This window comes from Tachypleus tridentatus, chromosome 11 (assembly GCF_004210375.1).
Source record: "Tachypleus tridentatus isolate NWPU-2018 chromosome 11, ASM421037v1, whole genome shotgun sequence".
NCBI lineage: Eukaryota > Metazoa > Arthropoda > Merostomata > Xiphosura > Limulidae > Tachypleus > Tachypleus tridentatus.
Genome location: NC_134835.1, coordinates 58,105,830 through 58,132,801, shown reverse-complemented (window position 1 = coordinate 58,132,801; position 26,972 = coordinate 58,105,830). Strand labels below are relative to the sequence as shown.

Here is a 26,972-nt window from a genome sequence, read left to right as displayed (position 1 = left end):
TTTGACAATATTCGAATTTTAATCGTAACTTTATAAAAATATTTTACACCTTACATGGTCACCCTTTTGTGATGGCTCAGAGATAAGTCTGAAAATTTACGATACTAAAAATTGGAAGTAGATACCTAACGTGGATAGATTTCAGATAGCCCAGTGTATAACTTTGTGCTGAACAATAAAAAGAATATTACACATCCATCATTGTCACTCACTGATGAATTACCAGTAAAACAATTATTCACAAAATCCCCGCCGGCCCCAAAAAATATCTTACTTAGATTAATACCTGTCAATTTGTAAAGTAACTCGCAGATTTGTAAGGAATATAAATTTACTTTTTCGTTGAATTGCGCATTCTGTAATTTTATGACAAGTACAAAATCATCTATAAAGTTCTGGCAGTTATACTCCTTTTTATTTGATTTTTATTATTATTTACCAGTGGCACAGTGGTACGTCTGTTTCGGTACTCATGGTGGGCAGAGTACAGATAGCCCATTATGTAATTTTATGTTTAATTACAAACAAAATATTTATTATTACAATTATTACTTTTATCTTCTCCTTTTATTATTTACTGTTTTATTGTTAATAAATAAAAGAAATGTCTCTCCGGTCTTAACGATTTGTTTTGTTTTGGAATTTCGCGCAAAGCTACACGAAGGATATCTGCGCTAGCCGTCCTTAATTTGGCAGTGTAAGACAAGAAGAAAGGCAGCTAGTCACCACTGTCAACTCTTGGGCTACTCTTTTACCGACGAATAGTGAGATTGACTGTCACATTATAAAGCCCCCACGGCTGAAAGAGCGAACATGTTTGGTGTGACGGGGATTCGAACCCGCGACTCTCAGATTATGACTCGAGTACCTTAACCACCTGGCCCACCATCTTCATCACTTGACCCTGATTGGCTAGTGGAGACACTAGAGCATTCCCCTAATGCTTCCTCTGGTAAAAAATCATCATTGGCTGGTAGTTAAATAATACGAATTTTAATTTATTTTTCTCACTGATTTCTTAACTTCTAATTCTAAAATTTTGGAATTTTCGAGCGATTGTTTCTGTTATACCTTTCTAGTTGTTCAAGGGAAGGTGATTCAAAAAAGCCTTGAGAATCATACATGGTAAAATCTTTTTGGCACTGAAAGGTATAAATAGAATTAGGTTTGAATTTTAATTTAAAACGAATTTCAAAGTAGGAGTAAATTAAATGTTGATATACCTCAAATTTATTACATTTTCCAACAAGATTTATACAGACAATATTCTTTCTTAACTCAAATATATTGTTATATACAAATAACAATACAGTTTGTAACAATGGTTATTACATATAATTATTTATATTATTTATATACAAATGTTTAAATAACTTACAAAGAATACTGAGTCTTCTATTTGGTCTGGAACTGAATATTTTATTAACGAGTTACAATGAACAAATTAAATCTGTGGTGATGCACAGGTACACTTCAGTTAACAGAAAGCTAGCTATTCCTTCACACTTGGGTTTTGCCGCGGAAATTTTGAGATATCTTCGTAAAAATACTTATGTTTGAAGTGCACTCATTGAAGTTAAACGATTTATAACGGTTGAAATTTATTAACGTTCCTGGTCGGATATCTGTAGTTTTCAAATTAACAAGCGATTTACACAGTTATGTCTTCTAAGATTTATAATATACCAACTGCAGCAAACCAATAATATTAATCTGTCTTCTTGCTCATCCATTTATCAACTTTAATGGTGAGGTTCCCGAAAGTTCATTTAGCAACAATTGTTGAAGATACGCCAATCTTTTATGAAACATATATTGTTGATTTTTACTCTCGAGAATCTTCTACAAATTTAGAGAACAGACGGAACTTGAGCAATACACATCCAACAATGTAATTTACTTGCATATATAAATATATATTAAACTGAAACAAACATAGATATGAAATAAAAATATATTACTAAATCCTTTAGAGTATGTACCACTGACACAAATCATTCAAATTGAAGGTCAGGAGACATGATCACTGAAACGTTTACAAATCCTTATTGTATGCCCTTTGCTAAAAAAGAGTTTTAAAGCTACTAAGATTGATATAAAGGAATACACGTGTCGACCTATATCATTTGAATAAGGAAAAGTCAACATAATAATTTGTTGTTTTCAACTGTGACAACATGTGAGTTCCATATTATCATGAACCATCCGTCTGTGACGCCTATAATGATTAATTAACAAGTAGGAAATTATTAATCTTATTTCGCTGGTAGCCAAGGGCAATAAAGTCACGGACTGAGTGATGTACTGAATAAGCTGTTTCGTTTAGCTGAACCATTTCTTTAAAAGTAGTGTTAGCCTTAAGAAAAACAGTCTGTTCAGTCATGCATACCATTTAACAGAAGAAACCACACAAGGAAAAACATTTTGTTGATGCTGCAAAAGACTGGAGATTTCAAACAAGTGCTCTTCCTAATATAAAGAAGAAATATAGATGTCCCGCGATAAGAATCGTTAAAACTAAAATATTAAGATTTTTGTCTCCAGACTTCTTTGACAAGTAACTATAGCCTTTCATTTTATCTCTCTTCCTCCTACGCAAGTAGTGATTGATCGAATAATGTTTTCTATCTTCAGTAACTGACAAACTGTCCATCAAATTTACTATATAAGGATCGGTAGATAAGTATTTAGATCTGGCACATTCATATATTTATGTAACGATTTCAAATCTAATGCAATCGAGTTAAAAAGATGAATATAACTTCCTTCTCTGTGTTCCCAAGTGGATGTAGACCTAAATGACAAACTCATTTCTTCGTCTCAACATGTACAAGGTCCACTTAGAAACTATCCTGGGTTATATGGAGAAGCTAGAAGAAGTAACTTGGCATCGTTTACGTGGATAAAAGATACAACAGGAAGTTTTGACAATCTCCATTTTAATGGTGGTGAGAACAATAGAATCAAAGACCGACACATAGATATACGTGGTAGTCAAACAGTTGACATGATCGGCCACCTACATTTAAATTTTGCCAAATGTTTTTCTGTTTTAAGTTAAGCACAAACCTACACAATGGAATATTTATGCTCTGCTCACCACGGTTACTGAAACCCGGTTTCTAGCATAGTATATCCGCAGTCAAACCGATGTTCCACTGGGAGGCTGCCAAATGCTGTGAGTTGAAAACTCTGGCTTAAACTAGGTAAAGATTTATTTTGTAGTGCATCAAACGACGAATCGGAATTCAAACTTTTAAGAAACACGTTTGTATTTACTGTAGAAAAGTGAGTATCAGCCCTTCATTAATTTATTACATGCTAAAGCATTTCAGAAAAGAAAGGTTAGATATCCTTCGAAACACATTGAGTGCAAATCGTTTTCAGTTCATCTTGGAAACTTACAAACATTTATTGGTAATAATTTTTTAGGTCAAGTACCTACACGTCTTTTTATAGGATATGTTGATAACATTACATTTAATGGCTCTTGGAAGAAAATCTCCTGACAATTTCGAAAATTACAATATCACTTTTGTGGCGATCAATAAGCTGTTCCACTTATAAAATCCGATTTTGATGTTGAGCTGTATCCACGAAGCTACGAAACTTTATTTAGTTAAAGGAGAAAACAGTTTTAAAATCATCAAATTGACACAGAGTATGACAAGTTATAAAAAATATATACATTGATGGAGATTGACACTTTACTTTTGTGAAACAAGGAAACTTACCGGTTGAGATACGTTTTTGATAATACCTTCCTCAACACAATAAATATTATTGTCCGAATAGAATTATATTCAGTTTTACACATTCACCAGTCACGAAACATTGTAATTGACATCTCAGAATTTATAAACACCCTAAAAATGTATTCGAGTTGTGTAGGCAAAAGATTTTGTTTGTTTGGAATAAAGCACAAAGCTACTCGATGCTCTGCCCACTAAGAATATCAAAACCCGGTTTCTAGGGTTCTGAGTGCACAGACATACTGTTGTATCACTGGGTGCAGGTATTGCATGTATCCTTTACTTTCTATTTCATACCTTGGCAGTCTTTCTGTACATCATACTATATCTTCCTCAGTCATCTCTATTTTTTGTTTTGTTTTTTTTTAATTTCGCACAAAGCTACTCGAGGGCTATCTGTGCTAGCCGTCAATTAATTTAGCAGTGTAAGACCAGAGGGAAGGCAGCTAGTCATCACCACCCACCGCCAACTCTTGGGCTACTCTTTTACCAACGAATAATGGGATTGACCGTCACATTATAACGTCCCCACGGCTGAAAGGGCGAGCATATTTGGCGCGACGGGGATGCGAACCCTCGACCCTCAAATTACGAGTCGCACGCCTCAACGCGCTTGGCCACGCCGGGCCGCAGTCATCTCTAAATAAATATGTTGATCATTTAACACAACTGTATAAGATGTTTCACTTTTAACTGTTAGCTCCAGGGAATCATTTAAAACTGTGTGGCTTTTAATGGTGCCATTATCGGATGTGGTTCTTACATCAATCATTTTATAATGCATATAAATCTGATCGGTATGGGTGGCAATCTTCTCTCGATATTGTCTAATAGATTTCTGTCAGTGGCTATGTTAAGTACTTGAACTGATCTAGCAAGCACTATTCTACTGCATTCTACAGTAACTTATGTTTAAAATTATTTAATAACAAAAAAAACGGTTGTTGTAACCGAAGTATCTTTTTTTTTTTTGCATTTTCTTTTACAAACACTTGTAAACTGGTGATTTCTCCAAGCCCGTTCCCTTGGATGTGGTTTCGCTAGATAATAGATAGGGACAGTGGGAAACTAATCCAAACTAATGTTTAGTTAAAATATATTTCTCAATTTTACTGTAGTCGTTCAAAACTTATTTGTTTTACAGATGCATAAATCGCGTTTGATACTCTTGAGCTTGGCAACAAATATTGCACATGCAAACATTTACAATAATTGTGTGGTATAATACAGAAATATCCTGGCCAGGGTGACATTTTCATTTTAATTTTGTTAAGGTAAATGACATTGCACAAGGGTGAGTAATTTTTAATATCTTAACACCATGTATTTTGTCAAAACGCCAGTTTCTATGGTTTATAAAACGTAAAGATATTAGGACGCTATTAACTTGCTGTCTCTGTTTAAAATGTATATATTATTTATTCCAATATTAAAAGAAATTATTTAATCGAAATAAACAATTTAGCATGATTTTTTTGCTTTATCTATTGTGCCCAGTAATATTACTATTTTGATACAGCTGAACAATATAACATTAAATGGGCCACTAAACAAATTACAGATTGTCTGGATGCAATAACATCTGCCTTTTGTTCTCGCCATTATCTTTACTATAAGTAATTCTTATTTCTCTTGTATTCTAGGGGCACAACGGTATATCTGCGGACTTACAAAGATAGAAATCGTGTTTCGATAACTCCAGTGAGCAAAGTACAGATAGCTCATTGTGTAGCTTTGTACTTATTACAAACAAATAAACAAATACATACGGTGGGTAAATAGTAATTTATAAACTTACATCATTTATAAACGGGATTTGGGAAGAGTGCATACAATTAACTCATTGTGCAAAGAATACAAAAATTGTCTTTATCTGTATGTTACAGCCCCGGCATGGCCAGGTGGAAGAGGTACTCGACTCGTAATCCGAGAATCGCAGGTTCGAATCCCCGTCGCACCAAACATGCTCGCCTTTTCACACGTGGGAGCATTATAATGCAACAATCAATCCCACTATTCGTCGGTAAAAGAGTAGCCCAAAAGTTGGCTGTCGGTGGTGATGACCAGTTGCCTTTCCTCTTGTCTTACACTGCTAAATTAGGGACGTTTAGCGCAGGTAACCCTCGTGTAGGTCTGTGAAAAATTCAAATACAAAAAATCGCTGTATGTTGAACATCATATTGTAGCGCCATCTAGTAGATACAATTAAAACCATACTTTTAAATTGGTTTTAAAACACAATGTTTTAACAATTATTTAGTACTTTGTTCAAATAATAGTAAATAAAGTTTCATACTTGATAAGTAAAGACAAATTTCTAACATATTCACAAGAATGAATTAACTGTACAACTTATTTTACTGATTTGTGCAATTATTTGTTCATGATTAATTGGTCGGATATTGTGAAATATATAAAATTACTTATAGTATTTATAAATTTTTCACTAACTGTTCACTTATCTATCATCAAAACAGTTGAAATAATATTGAATATTATAATTAAATATATATAGTTTGAACCAAGAGGATTTGTTTTTGATGTGAATTTCGCGCAAAGCTACACAAGGACTATCTGTGCTGACCGTCCCAAATTTTGCAGTGATAGCCCATGGGGAATATAGCTAATCAACCCCACACACCCTAAACTCTCGGGCTGTTCTTTAACCAATGAATAGTATGATTAACCAACACGTTAACACGCCTCGCGGTTGAAAGGGGAAGCATGTTCGTTGAAAATGATTCGAACCTGCGATCTGCTGATTACGAGTTAAGGACTCTAACCAACAGATCATACCAGAGTCTGAATCATAAATACAGTAGTTGTTCTAAACAATACTGACACGTGTGGCGTGAAGTACTGCCCCATAAACATTAGTATATGAATAGAAATAAGGAAATGGCTACCTTTACATCTGCCATCCATATAAATTTCAGTACTGTATCTCAGAACAGCATCAAGAATTACAGTATTATGCAAAAATCTAAAGACACAGTTCAAAAATTAGAGAGTTCATGCTACTTTCAAAGAACAGTGGAAGGTAAACAAGAAAAACATCAAGCTTTTATTAATTTTCATATTAGTGCAACAGAAACTCAGTGAAAGTGCTTCAGGTCAGCAAACAGTTCATATCTTGAGTATCCATATTCTGCTTTAAAAACTGCAAAGTCTTTCAGTCATTGTTGTAACATATTCAGTCAAAATGTCGTTGTGGTAGCCCCTCGCTAGTAAAGCTGTGGTCTACGGATTTAAACGCTAAAATCAGGGGTTCAATTCCCCTCAGTGGGCTCAGCAGATAACCCATTGTGGCTTTGCTATAAGAAAAACACACACTTCTTTTGGGATTTTAATCTAAATTTCTCTAATACACTCCTATAATGTTTCTTTGAAAGTAACTTTTTATTTGTCAAGTGTTTGATCTGTCACCCAGATCTGCTCAGTTGAGTTGAGATCAGGTTTCTGTGGAGGCCATTGCGTTATTTGAACGATGTCAGCAGCTTCTTTCTTCTCTAAATAATTTCTGCGTAAAGTTAATGAGTGTTTGGGGTCATTATCATTTTGGTAATAGAATTATTTACTAATATTATGCAAACCACTGAGTATACCATGACGGATCAGTATTTGATGGTACTTGCGCTGGTGATTTTTCCATTTATTTTGGGCATATCTCCTTTTGCCTCTGGAGAGAAATGCCCCATATCATCACACTGCTTTCCCCACGCTTTATGGTAGGTGCTTTGGATATAATTAAAAATTTTCACCTTTCTTTCGCTGAATATACCATCTATATTTCAATTTTGAACCATCCGTAACACCCTTTTCTAACCATAAACAGTCCAGTGTTTGCACCTTTTACTAAATTTCAGTTTTTAGACAACTTCTGGAGATGGAAGTAAATGTTTGTTTTAACTGTTACAAGACCAAAATATTCCATCCTTATTAAGTCATTTTGACACTGTACATCTGGACACTTTCCTGTCATTTAATACATGGTCCTTTATCACATGCTTTGGATCAGTGGCAGACTTTTTCTGTCCCAGAAGCTGCGTAAACGAAGATACTTAACATCAATATCATTGCGTTTAGGTGTTCTGCCTCTTCCCTTTCTATTTTCAAATTTACCTGTCTTAATTTTACTATCTAGAGTGTACTTGACAGTATTTCAAGAAAGCATTTCAAGTCTGCAGCAATTTATTGGACAGTCCAACCAGCATCAAGTATAGTTTTTATACGAATTCTGTGTTTTACTGACAATTCCGTACGCTTTTTTGAGCCTTGGCATCACAGCAAAACTGAATATATAGAGTTAAATACTGGTTTGATCCAGGTTTATTTGTGAAATGATATTAAATTTATTTACTCCATCATATACAGGTACCATATGGTAGCTCCTTGCTATCTTATATCTATATAGTTAAGACACGGTATGGGGTACCATGACAGTTATTTCAGACACAAAATTTGATCACTGCGATCATTCAAGCAGGACCCTTATGATATGCCTTTGGTACAAGTATATTGGAGTTCTAAAGAATGATAAATATTCTCACCCTGACTCATTCATTTGTCAACAGGGATCAATAAAGCATTACCCTAAGGTTGAGATTTCCATTGTGTAATGGCAAGGAAAAATTAGCCACATAAAATGGAAAAAATGACAAAATATTATCTTGTCCTTACATTTTTGCACAGTAATGTATTTCTTAGAAAGGTGGATCGAATGAACGCCTGGAGGAGTTAGCAGTCTTAACCATTCGCACCATTCGCCGTGTCGTAAGTAAAATGTGCATGTATTGAATCACGAGAAGAGTTATTTACTCTGTATGCTACAACACGGCGTCATATATAATCTTCAAAATCGAGTAATAGAAACATAAGTTACTCTTAACTTACATCGCATGGCAGTTCAATATACTCACTTAAAAATTATTTCTTTTTTTTTGAAAAAAACACACCTAACTTTCCCTAAGAAAACAACAATTCTGAATAAAGCCTAAGATAGTGTGAATATGCATTGTGCTAATACTAAGAAATAAAGCTAAGTTACTGCCCTTAATTATAAAATTGTATATCAATTTAAAGTTGTACAAACATCAACTTCTACATGTATCCCCAAGTATGACTCAGCAGATAACCCAATGCGGCTTTGCTTTAAGAAAACACAGACACACTTATACATTTACGTACTAAAGATCAAATGTTGATAATTGGCAAAATAATTTTCTACAAATATTGGGTATATAATGATACAATTAATAATTAATTAACTCTCGAAACCCAACATTACATACCGGAAGCCTGAATGATGCATTATACCAATAGAATACCTCACTTGTAACTATTTACAAATGTAAGTAAGTATAAATTGTAGAAGTTTGAAATGAAGAGATAAATTAGGTTTGTCTTGTGTGTGGTATTCAAATTACACGTTGTATCTGAGATTTAAGTCTTGAACTAAACCGAATGTTCTGGACTAGTATTTTTTAATTACAATTGTCATTTATATGACATGTTAATAATATTTACGTAATTTATTACTGATTTGTTAAATTCAGCTATTAGTAAATTCATCACATTGTAACAAATCCACTGCTACATGTTCAATAATATTTCTTATGACTTAGTAGCTAAAATATGTTAAACTCCTTAGTTTCACAAAACAGGAAATGAGATAGTGCATGTGTGAAACCGGCAAATGAGATTACGCTAAAGCCTCAGAACTTGACGCACTGCTATGAACTTTGAAGGCCTAAACTGGGACTCCTCAATCAACAGATTGCAACAAACAAATACACATGCAGTATTTCAACGGTTAGTACTGATAGAGAGCTCTTTGTTCTATCCGTAACCCTCCCCCTTCCCAAGTAGTTAGGAAAGTCACGAGGTACATTTCTAACCAATCATACGTTCTTATTTTTAAAACGCATGCGCATTAATTATATCTGAGAATAATTTTAAAATAATATTTAGCGCCTTTTCGCCATATCTCTTTGTGGGGAAATACAGGATTCTAAAACGTCGTAAGGACTTTGGTAATATTATTCATTATGCGAGAAATCGTACACGTTCAGGCAGGACAATGTGGCAACCAAATCGGAGCAAAGGTAATGTTTTCTTTTAATGTGAAGTTACAGCATTCGTTGTTCATAGCATACGGGTAAATAGTATTAGCAGTAATTACTAGGGTTTGTTTATTCTACCAGTGTACTCTACGATTCGAATGTTAGTAAAAATGATTACAAATATTGTTTTATTGTTTGTTTATTATCATTTTATATTATTATTAAGCATCCAGTATTTAACTTTAGATACTTTTTTTTTCTCTTTTTATGAAAAATAACTAAAATTTCAGATTACCTAAATTTCTTTTAATGGCCCACTAATTCTTACTTCTAAAGTTAGATGTACATTGAAAATTTAATCATGATTTTTGTTTAGGTATAGTCGACCTTAAATGGTGTTAAAACAATTCTAACTTTTTAAAGTCCTATTTTAACTTCAATCAGTGCTGACCACTTCATGACTTTAGCAGTGCCACGACGCGAATATCTTTCAAATCACCTCCATACTGCTAGGAATAGAATAGATTCTGGTGCCTCACAGTTAACAAGAGATTAACTTATCACATTTTTCAACTTTTCTAATGTACTTAGTATATTCTTGTTTCGACTGTTATTTAGAATTTCACGCTAACTACAAATTAATAGGAATTTCGTATTGATTTTATCTTAATACCATGAAAACTTCGTCATTAAACTTGTGATATCTTAATGTTAGCTTAACCCATACGTAGTTTTTATTATAACCGCTAAGATCGCTCTCGGCGTCCGGAAACTGGTCATTCACCATGAGATTTCAGTATCAGTGTACTACATCTTAAATTTATTCTTATAAAATTATTTGCATTTTATAATACATTCTTATTAATAGAAACCATAGCGTATTGTGATAAGCCGTGAAAAAGAAAGTTATGTGTAAGGATAAAAAAAGCCAAAGAAACAATGTAATTAAAAATATATGAGAAAATGATTCATATATAATTTTAAAAACTGACTTAAGTTTACAATTCACCTTGACTAGACGAAAGAACCTATGATTCTGTTAAATAATTATGATTAATAACTATATTATTCTGTAGTAATATATGATAGCGTATAGTCAATATAATACCTTATGGTACTTTAGCCTTCTTACAGTCATATGACCACCATTTCTCTCCACGTTGAGCTCGTCGTCTCCCTTCTTTAGCACTATTGCGCATGCTCAGGAAAACTGGTATCTCATTTTCGATTGGCTAGATATTTAATCTTTGACTGGCTTGTAGAACTCAAATCTCAAGCGATACACAAATTGAACATTGCTTGCGATTTGAGTTTTACAGACATATACTTGTTTACTTATTTTACATTTCAAAATATAGATTCTCATAAGACTTCTGAAAGTTGTGGTAGGAATTATAAGACTTACGTATTATCCATTATTAACATCTATGTCATTTAAAGTGATTTACTAATAGTAATACTGTATCATTGCAACAATAGATTTGTGCTAGTGTACGTCAGTGTGTGTATGCAAATTAATAATAAATGTTTGAATATACTAAGGTAACAAATACTATAAATGTTTAAATTGCACATTTAAGAATGTTCCATAATAATTGGTTAAACAACAAACAACTTATGTAGTGCTGAGGTGTGGTTAGCACATGCGCGTTGAGTACAAATGATATGCCTGGATAAGGGACACGACGTTACGGTTCGTGGTGGCATCCGACCAAACATCCTCAATTATAACAGGTCAAGCAAATATCTGATTCAGGCATTTCCTGTCTTTTCTTATTCTTTCACGATTTAGTTTTTAACTATTAATCCAAAATTCCAAAACGACTACTGAAATAAACGCACGTTACATTATGATAGGAAATGATACACAAAATTTACTTTAATAATAACATTATAACTTGTTTTCAGTTATATTACACATAGGAAAATAATTCTTATTGCCCCCTCCCTTGGTTGTTCAATAATTATACTTAATTGAAGTTCTTAACTTCTGATGAAACGCAACACATTGTAATACGTTGGCTTTATGGATCAGTTGATAAAAGTTTTAAACAATTTCCTAATCCGAAAACATTGCTATGAAAATAAGTATGAATGTAGTATGCTTCTGTGTACTACTAAATAAAGATAACATTAGGCCACTAAATATCGAATTAAAACGTGTTATATGGGAGGTTATTCCAGATTCTATTTAATTTAACTCCTGCGATGTTTGTATTTAATAAACATGTTTGGAATGGTCTTATGGTTAGTGCTAGACCCACAATCTATACGTTAAGGATTAGAGTCATATCCGAAACAAGCTCGTGCATTTAGAATATTATAGTTAATTCCCATTGTCCTATTAGAGTAGCCCAAGAGTTAGCGGTAGGCAGTGTTTACCACCTGATTTTCCTATAATGTATCACTGTTAAATTAGGGACAGCTAGTGTATATTTGAGAAATTCAGTGAACCTGTTTTTGTTTTGTGTTTTTTTTTTTTGTCTTTTAAAGAAAATTCACTATTAATTTGAAGTGTCAAATCCTTGAATGCTGATAACTTACGCTTAAGGCAAGATTTGAAAGTAAGCCAAATATTCAAATACCAATGGATTTCGTTAAAATATTGTTTGAGTACTTTCAAGTAGTCTAAACGTTTATAACTTTTTGGCCTAGCGCGTAAAGCGTGCGACTCGTAATCCGAGGGTCGCGGGTTCGCGCCCGCGTCGCGCTAAACATGCTCGCCCTCCCAGCCGTGGGGGTGTATAAGGTGACGGTCAATCCCACTATTCGTTGGTAAAAGAGTAGCCCAAGAGTTGGCGGTGGGTGGTGATGACTAGCTGCCTTCCCTCTAGTCTTACACTGCTAAATTAGGGACGGCTAGCACAGATAGCCCTCGTGTAGCTTTGTGCGAAATTCCCAAACAATCAATTATAACTTTTATTAACTATACTGTAGTTTTTGTCATTCACCATTAACTGATTTCCCCAACACAAATATGAAGTAAAACCAGCTGGGAATTATGATAAACAGTGAGGCCATTGTTATACTCTTTCTTTTTCTAGTTAATTATATTAAATGTTTCTTCTTCAACGTTCCTAAACGGTGTCTCCATTTAATAACGAGTTGTTAACATTAACTATGTATAGCTCAGTAATTTTAATACAATGAGATGTGTTATCCTTGTACATAGGACCATAAGTGTTGTTATTCTCATAGTTCTGGGAGGTGATATCTGACGAGCACGGCGTGGATCCGACAGGGACCTACCACGGAGACTCAGATTTGCAGTTAGAACGAATCAACGTATACTACAATGAAGCCTCAGGTAGATTTGAAACATTTTCCACTAAAGATATGAGATGGTCTATCAGTGTCAGTTAAACAATTATTTTCACTTACTTCGGTGTTAATTCTAATTAGACAAAAAATATTGCTAAACTTGTTATATACAGGAGTACTTAATAGATAGTTAAGTATACAAATGTATTTTTACTTTTTCAAAACCACACTAAAAAAAGATAGTGTTAAATACGATAAAGATAACTTAGAACTGTTACAACGGCGATTAGGTGAATTACGTCAAGATACTTTACTTGAGAGCGATCATAAATTAACGAATTACGTATTGTGTTAACTAATATGTCTCTTGGTACATGAATGTCGAGTAGACAAGTTTCGTATGTAGGAAAGATTGTTAACATTTTAACCAAATACGATTTCCAGTCGTTTTAATGAGAAATGCATTTTTCTAAGCGACAACAGATGTCATATTGGATCAATAGCTGTGGTGAAAACTGCAAGAAAATTGATGCGCCAGTCATAAATTCCTGGTTGCACATAATTTTTAATATTGACACTAGTGATTATTAACTAAGATGGATTTTAAAATTTGTTGGATACTTTCAAAAGAATAAAACTAATAATATGACTTTTATTTATTACGATAATTTGTCAAGCTTAGGATAAGGTTGTCTCCTTTCGTATTATAAATTTGACATGTTTTAAGAACTTTCGATAATTACCACATGAAAATAGTGAAAGATTTAGATCTGTTGGTCAGTAGGTATGGTAATTTTTCTTTATTTCACATTATTTAAATTTAAAACGTATGTATAGGTGGGCCAGACTGTGTTGTTGATTCATTAAATTTGCGATCGACAAAAACGATTAAAATTATAAATATAATATAGTTCGAAATATACATCTATTAAATCATTTACATCTCGCTTGATTGTTAATATTAAATTATAATAATGGCAGTTTTTCTTTTTTTTTCTCCTTATTAACAGATAAAACGTGGTTTTACTAAACAGCTTGCGTCCCAATGGAGTAGCCTGGCATAGCCAGGTGGGTTAAGGCGTTTGACTCGTAATCTGAGGGTCGCGGGTTTGAATCCCTGACCCACCAGAATGCTCACCCTTTCAGCCGAGGGAGCGTTACAATGTTACCGTCAATCCCACTATTCGTTGATAAGAGTAGTCCAAGAGTTGGCGGTGGGTGGTGATAACTAGCTGCCTTCCCTCTTATTTTATACTGCTAAATTAGGGACCGTTAGTGCGGATAGCTCTCGAGTAGCTTTGCGCGAATTCGAAAAACAAACAAACAAACAGCGTCTCAGTGGCACAGCGGTATGTCTGTGGACTCGCATTGCTAAAAACCAGGTTTCTCTATCCATAGTGTACAGAAGCTGTGCTTAATTCTGAACAAGCTAACAAAACAGTTTTTCGGCTTAGGTTTATTATTTGTAAAAAGACATTCTGTCTTCTTATTGCATAAAATGTAAAGTTACAATGAATTCTATTGTTACTGTACGGAAACAAGGTGTTTTTATAGTTATTTATTTATTAATTATTATAAATATTAAACATATGTTTTGATCATGATATCAACATAATCGAAATCAGTATGCCAGTTTATGTAGGTGAAACACCATACTGTTTGCTTTAGTCATGGATTTTAACTGGGTGTTGCCGCTTGCTTTTAGAACCGGTTTGTTGTATGTTCTTCTGTTTATGGTATCAACCGCGTGTTGCCTCGACTGCCATATAAGGAGTGTTCTGCTCGAGTCAAATGTGGCCTCATGGATAAGCTGAACAAACTGAGAGTAGGAAGTTGTTATACAGCGACATCTTTTTAGTCGTAGGCGGTCTTTTCTACCAAATTAAGGACGCAGATAGCCTAGTTCCTTTGCGCTATAAAACGTCAAACCCACTACCACCACCAAATTAAGTTTTTGAAGACTTAAAAAAATGATAAATATATAATATATGATTACTAAAAAACCAGTTTGGTTGTGATGGCCAAAAAACCCGATCTCGTTTCTCATCGGTGAAACTCAATAATTTTTTTTTCTTCATGTATCTGTGTTAAAGCTTCATTAAGCACAAAAACTACATGAAATACAACATGATAATTGCTCAATATTAAATGTTGTCAGTATTGAATTTTAGTCATTTTCAGTGAGCAAATACTGTTTCTATTAAAATTATTCAAGCTATTACCACAAAATATTCGTATACACGAATTTACAAGTTAGTTACTATTTACAAGAACAAGCCCTCAATATAGCAATTAATTTTGTGATTTGATTTTATTGCATGAATTTATATAAGTTATAATACTGATACCCTGAATATGTTTTCAATAATAATAGTAATAATAAAAGTGTTTGTTTTTTTTGACTGCACATTGAACTTTTAAGTATTTTGTAATTTGATTTTAAAGTTACTAAAATAATTATTGTTTAAAAATGAAGAATACTAAAAAAAAAAAAATTGTATTCATCAAAGGAGGCAAGTATGTTCCCCGTGCTATTCTACTTGACTTGGAACCTGGAACTATGGACTCTGTACGATCAGGACCTTTCGGACAGCTTTTCAGACCAGACAACTTTGTGTTTGGTTAGTTTATAATTATTTGAAGGTTTCACTAAAGATATTTTTCATTTGTTTAAATGCTTATATCTAGATATACTTAACAATTCTGCAATTATTTATTTATTTTTTTACTTTATCTTCAGAATTAATAGGAAATGCAAACTTTCACATAGTATCAAAATAACACATAGTTTGAAAGATATGAAGAGAGCTGTAGTGTTCTGTATTTTAAATTTTTTAACAGTTATTTATTTCTCCAATCATCGTTCTTTCTTCAGGTCAGAGTGGAGCAGGAAACAACTGGGCTAAAGGACACTATACAGAAGGTGCTGAATTGGTGGACACAGTATTAGATGTAGTTAGAAAAGAATCAGAAAGCTGTGACTGTCTGCAGGGCTTCCAGCTGGCTCATTCCCTAGGTGGAGGAACTGGATCTGGAATGGGAACTCTTTTGAATCTCAAAGATACGAGAAGAATATCCTGACAGAATAATGAACACTTTTAGTGTTCTGCCATCTCCAAAGGTGATTCTTTATCTATAGCTATTTTTCAACAAAGTTACAAGAATTTTAATTGGGTTTTGCAACAAAAAATTTTATACACCTTAAGTTTATTAACCATATACATATACTTTAAATGTTTTTCTCAATTCTAGGTGTCTGACACAGTTGTAGAACCTTACAATGCTACACTCTCTGTTCACCAACTTGTAGAAAATACTGATGAAACTTATTGCATTGATAATGAAGCTTTGTACGACATTTGTTTCCGTACCTTAAAACTAACCACTCCAACGTACGGTGACCTAAATCATCTTGTCTCTGTCACAATGTCTGGAGTCACTACCTGTTTGAGGTTCCCTGGCCAGCTAAATGCAGACCTCAGAAAACTTGCTGTCAATATGGTTCCTTTCCCTCGACTTCATTTCTTCATGCCAGGCTTTGCACCACTAGTCTCCAGAGGAAGCCAGCAGTATAAAGCACTTACGGTTCCAGAGTTGACACAACAGATGTTTGATGCTAAGAACATGATGGCTGCCTGTGATCCTCGTCATGGTCGCTACTTAACAGTGGCCACAATCTTCCGAGGGCGAATGAGCATGAAGGAAGTTGATGAGCAGATGTTGAATGTTCAGAACAAGAACAGCAGCTATTTTGTGGAGTGGATTCCCAATAATGTTAAGACAGCTGTCTGTGACATTCCTCCTCGTGGCTTGAAGATGAGTGCTACATTCATTGGAAACAGCACTGCCATCCAAGAAATCTTCAAGAGAATCTCGGAGCAGTTTACAGGTATTTTCCTGAGATGAAAGAAATTGTAATTTATAACCAGTTTTCTGAGTTGTAGAGTAGTTAAGATACTGGCTGTATTCTGTGTTTCATTATTGTATTCTACATAAGATCTAGTATATTTTTCAGTTTATCTTTAGTGTTCTTTTTATTCATTATCATGCTTTTTTATTCAACATATAAGTTACAGAAATAATGATTCATAAATTATTACTTCAGCAATGTTCCGACGAAAAGCTTTCTTACATTGGTACACTGGTGAAGGCATGGATGAGATGGAGTTCACTGAAGCAGAATCTAACATGAATGATCTGGTGTCAGAGTATCAACAGTACCAAGAAGCCACTGTGGAAGACGAAGGAGAATTTGATGAAGAAGAACCACTTGAAGAAGCCTAATCTGTAGTTTCAGTATATGTCCATATTATTCTTCCAGCAGATTTTTCTTAATGATGTGTATATTTCACAGAGATTACTTCATAAATAATTTTGAAACATAAAAAAATCACTCATTTTTCTACACGTTAAAGTAATAAACCTCAAATTAACATTCTACTTTACCAAGCAATAAATAATGCGTTACTTTGTGTTAGATACTTATGTGTTTTGTTTTTATATTTTAATCTACAAACATATCATTTCATGTATATTTGTATTAAACTTGTTCTCAAAGTTGTGGCTAAACCATTTTCCATAAAGTAAAACAACACCTCATATCACTGAAAACCAAATAGTACATTCTAGTAATAAAATATAAGATATGAAATTTATATATTAGTGATATTTATTTTAAGATTTCATATAAAAAATGCATCTGATCCCATAATTAATCTCGTACAGTTAAGACTAAATAATGTGATAAAAAAATACTTTACCAATCCTACGAAAAGTGGGGCTTAATAGGCCCCAGAGCAACTTGAAAGGTTATTAATATTAGGCTAATAATTTTGTATTTAAATGAAATTGACATTTAAATCCATTAATGAATGGATTAACGAGATTCCCACTGTCCCTATCTACTATCTAGCGAAACCACAGCCAGGAGAACGGGCTTGAAGAAATCAGGACTAGAAACGTCTTTTCGTAGGAGTGTTACATTTATGACAGTTTTATGGGGGTAATCAAATTGTTTTGATTTAAATTTATAACTGTAACTTAATTGCTGCTCTTTTAGAAAGCTTTCTGAGACAAAAATAAACCGAATACTCTATCAATAATAAACAACCTATTAAGTAATAATGATAAACTCATCAGTTTGGCTTATTTTCAAATTCGCACGAAGCTACTGCAAGGCTATCTGCGCTAGCTGTCCATAATTTAGCAGTGATAAACTAGGGGGAGGGCAACTTATCAATAGCAACTCTTGAACTTGGTGAAAGAAAGGCTGGGTAAAAGTTATACAGATAACGATTTTGCGATAATTCAAGAAACGTTTATAACACGTGACCTTACAAAACAAACGTTATTAAAATTTTACGAAGACAAATGAAACTAGTTGCACCGTTGCAGATTAAGACGCAAAAAAAAACTTGAACGATTACTCTGTATAGTCACTATACATATATCAATGTTTACAGTTTCAAATATTTAATATTTGTTTATTTCAAACGAATGTTTATGATACACGTGATTTTTCATTTTATTTTTCTTCAAAATAAGAACAAATTTCATGATCACTACATTTTTCCAAAACATAATACGAGCCACTTGACCCTATAGTTTCTTTGGTGTGTGAAATATTTTTCATTTTAAACTAGGAGTTGGCTTACCAGATAAATCTCACTCTAACAGTAATTCGCTTCCCATTACTACAAGAATATCTCTCAATAGGTCTGTAGGTGCATTATAAATTGCTTTAGAGCAAGATGTAGCTAGTCTGTTGTGTATCCAGTGGTGGGCCAGTGTATAATATTAATAATAGTCTAATGCCTTTCGATTTGAGTAACTCAAAACCTTACATAGAAAGCTGTTTGCTGGTGGTTCAAAATTAGAGATGGTTAGAGCAGATTGCCTGTTTGTTGCTGTGAGCACATTTACGAAACAGAAATTGTTCCAACTGAGAAACACCGAATCTCATAAATAAAGTGACTATATAATCAACAACATATTTCTCCAGGCACTAAAAATTGAGTTATATCAAAATCAAAATATTTAAGAAAAACAACATTAAAGAATCACACAAAACCTGTTTTAATTGTAAATTTCATGTGTAGTTACTCCGCATAATGGAGTTAGAATGTATATTTTGATAACAAAATCTGTATCTTATGAAATTTGCAAAACTGGCGTAACAATAAACGACATATTTGGCAATAATCTTTCAGGGGCTTTTGTTTTTCTCATTAAAAGGCGATTCACGTTTGCCTGTAAAAAAAAAAAAAAACATGCTTCTGACAGCCACGACTACTAAACAATTTTATATATACCAACTTAATCTTGTTTTAATTGGAATTTTATTTAAGCAATTTGACAATACTAAATTAATTACCTCGCAACCAGGAATACACCAGCTGCTTAAAGAATATTTGGTTGATATTTTGTCATACATGTTTCTTTCACTGAGGTGTTATTGTTATTTATGCATCTTAAACAGCTAAAAAAATGCAGTTTACGAACATTTTATTTAACCATAAGCGAGAATGACGGATATTATTGTATTACAGTATCTTACCTTACTCTCAAAAGTAATCAAAACGTTTTATAATGTACATATTTTCTTTACCGACTGTTAAAAAATAAAAAATCTTAATTTCGAACCCAGAACATACAAGCTGTATGAGTTCTAAAGTATTCTTAAGACCATCAAATGGGTTTATCGCCATCACGAATTACTTTATGAGTTTTTTTTTTGTATGCGTGGTATGAAAGTAAATAGTAATATATATGTGGTTCTAGATGAATGATAACGCATTGCTGTTTATATTTAGGAAGTCTTAATGGTTCAATTTTGAACGATGATGATAACAAACTTGTTCACGTATCTACTTAGTTTTTTGTGCACAATTCATACCTAAAATAGTGTGTCTTCTTTAAATGTCATTGTGTATAATCATCAAATAAAAAAATAGTTTATTTGAGATTTGGATCAATATCAAATCGTACTTAAACTTTGAATAACTCGACATTTTCCAACCGAGACAAACTATTTTCGAACACACCCAAGAATCCACGCACGAAGCAACTTCGTAAAATTCATGACGTGTTCTAAAATACATACGTAGAAATCAAATGACACTGAAAGCCAGCTCAGACCAATCAGCTCGTTCTATGATGGTTGTAATCCGCATGCGTAGTAACAATGCTCGGTGATTTTAAGCAACGACAAGAGAGTGTTTGTCATTAACGTCAAGTTTTGCAGTTAGAGAAAACTGAAGTAGAAGGAATCACAATGAGGGAAATTGTTCATGTCCAAGCTGGTCAATGCGGTAACCAAATCGGAGCGAAGGTAAGTGTAATTCGGAGATACTAGCAGATGTACTTATTACTTAGCAAGCTAGTTGTATCGTTATGTAAAAATAAATAAGGATGTTAGGTTCAGTTATTTCTTGCGTTATCACTTTGTGTGCATTTGTTGTGCTTTCCTAGAATCTGGAAAATAGCTTCGATGTTTTATAGTGGAAGAGTATTTGGAAGATGAGTTAAAGCATCTACATAAAACAACTACTATGATTTTATAATTGATACTAAAGTAATTTGGCAAAAACTTGTGAATAATGAAACCCTGCGCGATTTTAAGGTTTCGAAGTGTGACAGCCTTAGGAAAACCATATTAATATTCGAAGTAATGTGGTCTTTGTTGATGTAAGTGCTATATCTTAGTTATTTCGATAATTGCATTTCTCTCTGTATGTTTTAGACATTTTGCTTTAACTTGTAGAAACTTTGTATCATTTTGTTTGTTTTTTAACCAGTCTTTCCCTATCTGTTGAGGTTATGCTTCAAAAACAATGTCTGGTTGGATGCACATTTATAAAAGTTCAGCAACCTTTAAGAAATGCATGCTTCGTGTCCGCTCGTTTCAAGGTCATCGTAGCATAACTTGATGTTTTCTCCCTTACTTGCAGTAGTTTTGTAGTCACCCAGCTCTTTAGTTTCGAAACTGAGTTTTTCAATGTGAATTGTTTCATAATCTGAATTACATGTTTTTTGAAATTAAAATGAAGAAATAAGTACTTCCTCTTCCTTTCCCAAAGGTTTCTTGTCAATTCGCCCACTTCATTGACTTGTTTACAAGTAATGTATTTTTGACAAATAAATAAAGGGTGTGTGGATTTACTTGCGTAATATACTGTACAGAATATTGTTTCAATTTCTTAGCTCCGTGTATTTTCTTCAATTTTAAGATGCTTTATCTGATTCAGTGAATGTCTTAATCAATCAGTGTGCATATCCAAGCAATTGTAGGGGACACGAAAGGGAGATTTAATTTGAACCGGAGGACAGTAAGTAGCGTTGTTCTGTTAAAAGTTAATTATTAACTATCTAATTACTCTAATAACGGGAAAATGAAATAGGATGGCCACTGTACAAAACTTCCCCTCACCCGAACAATATAAAGTAAATGACCAAGGAATCTTTTTTTTTTTTTTTTGCACAACTGATTAGAGTATCTATCTCGTGAATAAACACTAATAGTTTTTGTTCTAATTCAGTTTTGGGAAGTGATATCTGACGAGCATGGTATCGACCCAACTGGTACCTACCACGGCGATACAGATTTGCAGTTAGAAAGGATCAACGTATATTATAATGAAGCTTCAGGTATTTATGTTAATTAGTCTAAGTAGAAAGTGCACTGACTGTTCTATTTAATTAGACTGTTCTTGTGTAAAGTCTCATTTGAAACATTTTTCGATGAAAATAAATTTATCTGGAGCGATTAATTTATTTAAGTGCAGAGACGAATATTGTATTTTATGATCATCAACCGACTTGCTTAACAATAAACTTTGCAGTACTTGGATAGCTGTTTATATTTAACAGCTGTTAACTAAACCTTTATACTTTCAAATAGGAAAATGCGACGGACACGTAGTTTTCAGCCTAAATTCTCACTATTGAGAGCGTAAAGTTTCCTAAATAATTAAAAACTACTAGAAGTAGGAATGAGATTTGTTTTTGAATTTCGCGGAAAGCTACGCGAGGGCTATCTGTGCTAGCCGTCCCTAATTTAGCAGTGTAAGACTAGAGAGAAGGCAACTAGTCATCACCACCCACCGTTTGCTCTTCAGTTACTCTTTTCTCAACAAATAGTTGGATTAACCAGGGCTGAAAGGGCGAGCATGTTTGGTGCGACCGAGGTTCGAACCCTCGATCCTCAGATTACGAGTCGAACGTTTTAACCTACCCTACCTGGCCTGGAATGAGAACCACTAAGGCAGGACAAACTTAACGTTCTTCGCAGACTCGATTGTTTCGCATGTGAAGTACATTATAAATGAGGCCATGTTTTTGGGACGCTAGTTCAAATACAGCGTAAAGGAAGATTATTACTAATACTGGAGCTTTTTTTTTTCATGTTACTTTCCTATTTTAAAGTAAAATCATTCAGAAACTAACCATAAATTTTAGTACGTAGGTGTGAAATTAATGTTGAAGTGTTTTTTTTTTTTTTAAGACAAGACCATAATTAATAGTTAATTATGTTACAACTGCGATGTGTGGTGTGTGTGTATATGTGTAAAAGATAATGCAGATTTAACTGCTCTGCGTTGTTGGAAGTGGGTGCTAAGGACATTTGCTAATTGCTATTAACTTTTTCAAACGATCTACAAAACTCAGAATGAGGAATAAGGTGGAATTACCAATGAAATAGACATATAAGTAGTTCCAACAAGGAGCAAAACGTGAGACTGACGATCAATAAGTAAGACCAATATTAAATAACTTCCTTCAAAATAAATTGCATTTAAAAGTAATCTACTTTTGTATATCAGTGGAGATAAAATTTCCTCGTTTTATAATGGTTTTGATTTTAAAAGTTTGTACTCACTTAGCACAACTATCTTTTTTAGGAGGAAAGTATGTTCCACGTGCAATTCTTCTGGACTTGGAACCAGGAACAATGGATTCGGTACGCTCTGGTCCTTTTGGTCAACTGTTCAGGCCTGATAACTTCATATTTGGTAAGAGCCAAATAACTTGATTTGTAAATCTCCCCCCCATACACAAGTTATTAAAAAAAAAAAAAATGGTGTGTATGCTTGTATTCATCAGTATTACACTTCCTTTTGTTAACTAAACTATTTGACATCAGTCCTTGAGATGTAATGCAAATTTTATTGAATCTTGCCCTTCACATTTAACATGCCTTAGTACAAGCTTTGGAAAATATGAACTTGTTACTTTTAAGTATATGCAAACTGTTTTGAGTGATGTCTTAGTACTTCATCTTTGATTTGTGTTAAAGTAAATAAGTGCAAAGTTTTGACCACTCCTCAGGTCAGAGTGGAGCAGGAAACAACTGGGCTAAAGGACACTATACAGAAGGTGCTGAATTGGTGGACACAGTATTAGATGTAGTTAGAAAAGAATCAGAAAGCTGTGACTGTCTGCAGGGCTTCCAGCTGGCTCATTCCCTAGGTGGAGGAACTGGATCTGGAATGGGAACTCTTTTGATCTCAAAGATACGAGAAGAATATCCTGACAGAATAATGAACACTTTTAGTGTTCTGCCATCTCCAAAGGTGATTCTCTATCTATAGCTATTTTTCAACATAGTTACAAGAATTTTAATTGGGTTTTGCAACAAAAAATTTTATACACCTTAAGTTTATTAACCATATACATATACTTTAAATGTTTTTCTCAATTGTAGGTGTCTGACACAGTTGTAGAACCTTACAATGCTACACTCTCTGTTCACCAACTTGTAGAAAATACTGATGAAACTTATTGCATTGATAATGAAGCTTTGTACGACATTTGTTTCCGTACCTTAAAATTAACCACTCCAACGTACGGTGACCTAAATCATCTTGTCTCTGTCACAATGTCTGGAGTCACTACCTGTTTGAGGTTCCCTGGCCAGCTAAATGCAGACCTCAGAAAACTTGCTGTCAATATGGTTCCTTTCCCTCGACTTCATTTCTTTATGCCAGGCTTTGCACCACTAACTTCTAGAGGAAGCCAGCAGTATAGAGCACTTACAGTTCCAGAGTTGACACAACAGATGTTTGATGCTAAGAACATGATGGCTGCCTGTGATCCTCGTCATGGTCGCTACTTAACAGTGGCCACAATCTTCCGAGGGCGAATGAGCATGAAGGAAGTTGATGAACAGATGTTGAATGTTCAGAACAAGAACAGCAGCTATTTTGTGGAGTGGATTCCCAATAATGTTAAGACAGCTGTCTGTGACATTCCTCCTCGTGGCTTGAAGATGAGTGCTACATTCATTGGAAACAGCACTGCCATCCAGGAAATCTTCAAGAGAATCTCGGAACAATTCACAGGTAAATGCTCTTTAATAATGGTGGATGATATGTTGTTATTCTCTTAGGGGAGGAGATAGTACTAGAAAAAATAAACCCTGTAATACTGTTAACTTAATTAAGGTTCAAGGTAACTCAAGTTTGTTTTTTTTATGCATAGGTCTACTTGTTCTTTTATCTGAAAATTTGAGAAGTTTATTTAACAAATTACATGCATATCTGCATGTAGCTTTATCCCTTAATTCTCTTAGCACAAAGTTTTTGAACTTTTAGTTAAGGTGATGATTAGTCTGCATAATAACTTTGGAATTTTCAAAATCTTGTAGCAATGTTTCGACGAAAAGCTTTCTTACATTGGTACACTGGTGAAGGCATGGATGAGATGGAGTTCACTGAAGCAGAATCTAACATGAATGATCTGGTGTCGGAGTATCAACAGTACCAAGAAGCCACTGCAGATGACGAGGGAGAATTTGACGAAGAAGAACCACTTGAGGAAGCTTAGTTTCTTTGTGCTTTCACAGAATTTGTACTGAATTTGCCTTTAATTCATTAGTTAATTATGGGAAAAATCCTGTCTATTTTTGGTAATTAATAAGTAGTAACTCTTCCATCTGTAACTTATAGCATAAATTAACATTCCAGTTGGAAGTTTGTTTTTTTAACTTGGAAACAATTACCTATATTTTTCTCATAAGTTAAATGTCAATTTTGGTACAAAAATGTATGGAAGATCACATAGGAAGTGAAACTTAGTAAAAGTTGATTCAAAAGTTTTGTCTTACTTTCAGTGTTTTGCAGAATATTGAGGTTCTGGATACTAAAGTCTTGTAAAGTATATTGGACAAATATTACCTGATTTATATTGCAGACTTTGCCCATACAACTTAATTGTTAACCTTAAAATGATTTGATCTCATAAACCTGGTTACACATTGGACATCAAGATCTTTTATTAGATTAGGAACTATCATTTAAAGTGTTTAGTTATGTGGGGGGAGAGTGAATAAACATCTACTTTAATCTCAATTTGAGGGTTAATCTTACAATTCTAAAAGATGTTTTTTCTGTGGAACACTTTTTTTTACTTCATAGGAAACCTCATTCAATTCTTTTTTGTGGTTAACTATCATAAACCAGAATTATATTTAATGACCTAAGAGTTTAGTATTCGCATTAAACATAAGCTACGAACTTCACTGTATATGTTTGTAACGCTTCTTAAATACTTTGTGAATTTTGTGCTAGCTAAATAGCTGCATATAGAAAATTTTAACGTGATTATCATTTAAACTTTTTTAAACATTCCTTGAAAACGGAAGGAGGAAGATATTCTAAACGTCGTCATCTGTAGTTCTTTCGACAAGAGGAAGTTGTGTATTTAAGTAAATTTCATCGTAAACACTCAATCTACCAAAAGTACTAAGCTATTAATTAGCTTCTAATTTCTTAACTTTCAAATTTTCACATTAATTTATAATTTACACGGTAAGTTTAAGTTGCAATTAGTAACCGCTAACGGGTCACCGAAACACTTGTCTCAAATGAAATACAATTGATTTTGCTCTGAAAATTTATTGGCGCAATCTTTTGTTAAACGAAGACTGTTTTGGTTTCGATTATATTCTTATTCATAACTCCACATGTGAAAATACTGTTTTGACATGAGAGTTGTTGTGCCTGTACACTTTGATCCAATACTATATTAAAAAATACATCAGTGAACTAATTCCATAAATAAATGAAATGTACAAAATATATCGCGAGTTTTTTATGCTGGAAACAACTTAGGTTAAATTATGGTCGCAAATCACGGTTTGGATGTCTCGGATTCTTCGCCGGATGTATCTGATAAACTTACTGACTGAGCCTTTTTTTCATCATTAGTTAAATATTTGAGTTACCCGTCACCAAAACCTTTTGTTTTGTTACTGTTACGCTATTTAATCGCAAGTGAAATGCCTGTTGGTTATACAGTGAAAAATGCATTGTCCGAACTAAAGTTCAATACTGTCTATTGCTGTATGTGTTTATTGGTTAATTCCGAATCCATTGCTTCTGTCTTGACGGGATGAATTTCCATAATCAACGGTTACGTGATTTACAGATTGTAATGAAGATCAAATTGGTGTCTTTCTTATCTAGGTAGGCAGTCTTTTACTAAGGGAATTAAATCGTGCTCGTTAGGTCACCCTTATATGGAGGTGATTTAAAGAGTGGATTTTCAAGGCATCTTAATCTGGAATTGGGTTTTGTGTTCCTGGCTCCCAAGAGTGGAGTGTGGTGATACTGTATTTATATCAAGTTAGCGGGATCAAACATAACACCATAGGTTGATGTCCTAATGGTGTTTGCTTTCGAGAAAGTTACCCATATTTGCTAGTTATAGAATAGTGAGAAGGGATTTTACATTTTGATTTTGGAAAAATAGTGGTATTTATTATATCTCGTAAGGTATTGGTTACGTTTTAACTAGCGACGCATCACAGCTTGATGCTTTCAATATGTTTATCAAACATTTTATTTTTTTTTTTTTTGCACAATAGCTTTTGTTGTTTGATTTGTTTTGAATTTCGCGC

General features: G+C 33.7%; 1 protein-coding gene, 1 long non-coding RNA gene and 1 pseudogene across 12 annotated transcripts in view; 2 read left to right on the top strand and 1 right to left on the bottom strand.

Annotated features, from left to right (window-relative positions):
* The window catches only part of LOC143232227 (uncharacterized), a 49,881-nt gene extending 38,539 nt beyond the window's left edge, over window positions 1–11,342 (bottom strand). For 3 of the 10 annotated variants that reach the window (XR_013017443.1, XR_013017442.1, XR_013017444.1), the window contains exon 1: window positions 10,923–11,328. This is a non-coding gene — a long non-coding RNA (uncharacterized LOC143232227). Of the gene's footprint in view, window positions 1–1,213; window positions 3,610–5,550; window positions 5,886–10,922 lie in introns of those variants that run through there. The other 7 variants (XR_013017448.1, XR_013017447.1, XR_013017446.1 and 4 more) reach the window with 7 other exon arrangements.
* Window positions 9,474–17,556, top strand: LOC143232225 (tubulin beta chain-like; annotated as a pseudogene). The gene is made up of 6 exons (XR_013017439.1): window positions 9,474–9,856; window positions 13,013–13,121; window positions 15,586–15,696; window positions 15,951–16,196; window positions 16,328–16,964; window positions 17,181–17,556. The product of XR_013017439.1 is annotated as a tubulin beta chain-like (transcript).
* A 2,666-nt stretch (window positions 17,557–20,222) lies between these two features.
* On the top strand, window positions 20,223–25,166 carry LOC143232224 (tubulin beta chain-like). The gene is made up of 6 exons (XM_076467385.1): window positions 20,223–20,405; window positions 21,613–21,721; window positions 22,975–23,085; window positions 23,402–23,646; window positions 23,778–24,414; window positions 24,720–25,166. The coding sequence occupies exons 1-6, from the start codon at window positions 20,349–20,351 to the stop codon at window positions 24,896–24,898; spliced, it is 1,338 nt and encodes a 445-aa protein (XP_076323500.1). The 5' UTR covers window positions 20,223–20,348; the 3' UTR covers window positions 24,899–25,166.
* Window positions 25,167–26,972: the final 1,806 nt, after the last annotated feature.

Coding starts and splice junctions, on each gene's coding strand:
- LOC143232224 (XM_076467385.1), top strand. CDS start 20,349: ATGAGGGAAATTGTTCATGTCCAAGCTGGTCAATGCGGTAACCAAATC. Junction 20,406..21,612: donor GTAACCAAATCGGAGCGAAG/GTAAGTGTAATT, acceptor GTTCTAATTCAG/TTTTGGGAAGTGATATCTGA. Junction 21,722..22,974: donor ATATTATAATGAAGCTTCAG/GTATTTATGTTA, acceptor TATCTTTTTTAG/GAGGAAAGTATGTTCCACGT.